This window comes from Octopus bimaculoides, chromosome 1 (genome assembly GCF_001194135.2).
Source record: "Octopus bimaculoides isolate UCB-OBI-ISO-001 chromosome 1, ASM119413v2, whole genome shotgun sequence".
NCBI lineage: Eukaryota > Metazoa > Mollusca > Cephalopoda > Octopoda > Octopodidae > Octopus > Octopus bimaculoides.
Genome location: NC_068981.1, coordinates 180,700,295 through 180,701,263, shown reverse-complemented (window position 1 = coordinate 180,701,263; position 969 = coordinate 180,700,295). Strand labels below are relative to the sequence as shown.

At 38.4% G+C, this 969-nt stretch overlaps 1 protein-coding gene across 2 annotated transcripts in view; it reads right to left on the bottom strand.

The window, feature by feature from the left end:
* The window catches only part of LOC106873025 (folylpolyglutamate synthase, mitochondrial), a 43,615-nt gene that overhangs the window by 14,578 nt on the left and 28,068 nt on the right, over positions 1 to 969 (bottom strand). For both annotated transcript variants that reach the window (XM_052972957.1, XM_014920225.2), the window contains exon 6: positions 714 to 858. In XM_052972957.1, the coding sequence (XP_052828917.1) occupies positions 714 to 858 (145 nt within the window). The remainder of the gene's footprint in view (positions 1 to 713; positions 859 to 969) is intronic.

Below are 969 nucleotides of genomic sequence, written 5' to 3'. Positions count from 1 at the left end.
ATATTTTAAGCCAGGTACTTATTCTATTAATCACTTTTGCTGAACTGCTAAGTTATGGGAACAGGGGACAAACAAGACACAAAGACACATGCACATATAATAATAATAATAATAATAATATATATATATATATATATATATATATATATATGTACTCGGTTCTCATCTGCCAATGATATAAATATGCGTGTTTTTATACACCTTGCACCTATATGATGATGGTAATGGTGGTGGTGGTGGTGGTGGTAGGGTTTTCCTCTCAAGGTATATTAGGCAGTATTTAAAGTTCCAACAAAACATTCATGTTAAGTTGGATACAAAAATTGCTTTTTCGCACTAATACTGCTTCTGTTGCTGATAATTATGTTTTAATAAACCTGCTCAACTTCTTCCAGTTTGTATCTGCCAAATCCACTCATACGGTTTTGGTCAGTCAAGAGCTATAGGACTATTATAGAATACACTTGCCCAAAGTACCATGCAGTGGGACTGAAGCTGAAATCATGTGGCTGAAAAGCAAATTTCCTCTCACACAGCCACGCCTATACCTATCCATGTCTGCATAATTTTGTTTCAGTAATAGTGAAACTGAATTACATATGATATCCTTATTTTCTTTCTTTTTAAGTGCATAGGCTTTGGCTTAATGGGGATTTAGCTGTTATTTCTAGCAAACAGATTGACGACTGGAAGGATTGTTGTTTGTGGTATACCTTTGTTGTGATTCTGTATCCACACTCTCGCTAGTTGAATAGCAAGTGACATATTTTCAAGTTCACAATCTTCTCTCTCTTCAAGTATTTGGCAGTTCTTTGAGGTGCTGTAGTTTTGTAGTTGGGGTGCCAAGTAGAGGGAACACTGTAATAAAAAAAGCAGCATAAGAAAAAAGCATAAACAAACACCACCGCCACCACCGCCGCCGCCGCCGCCGCCACCACAACCACTACCGCCGCCGCCGCCGCCGCCACA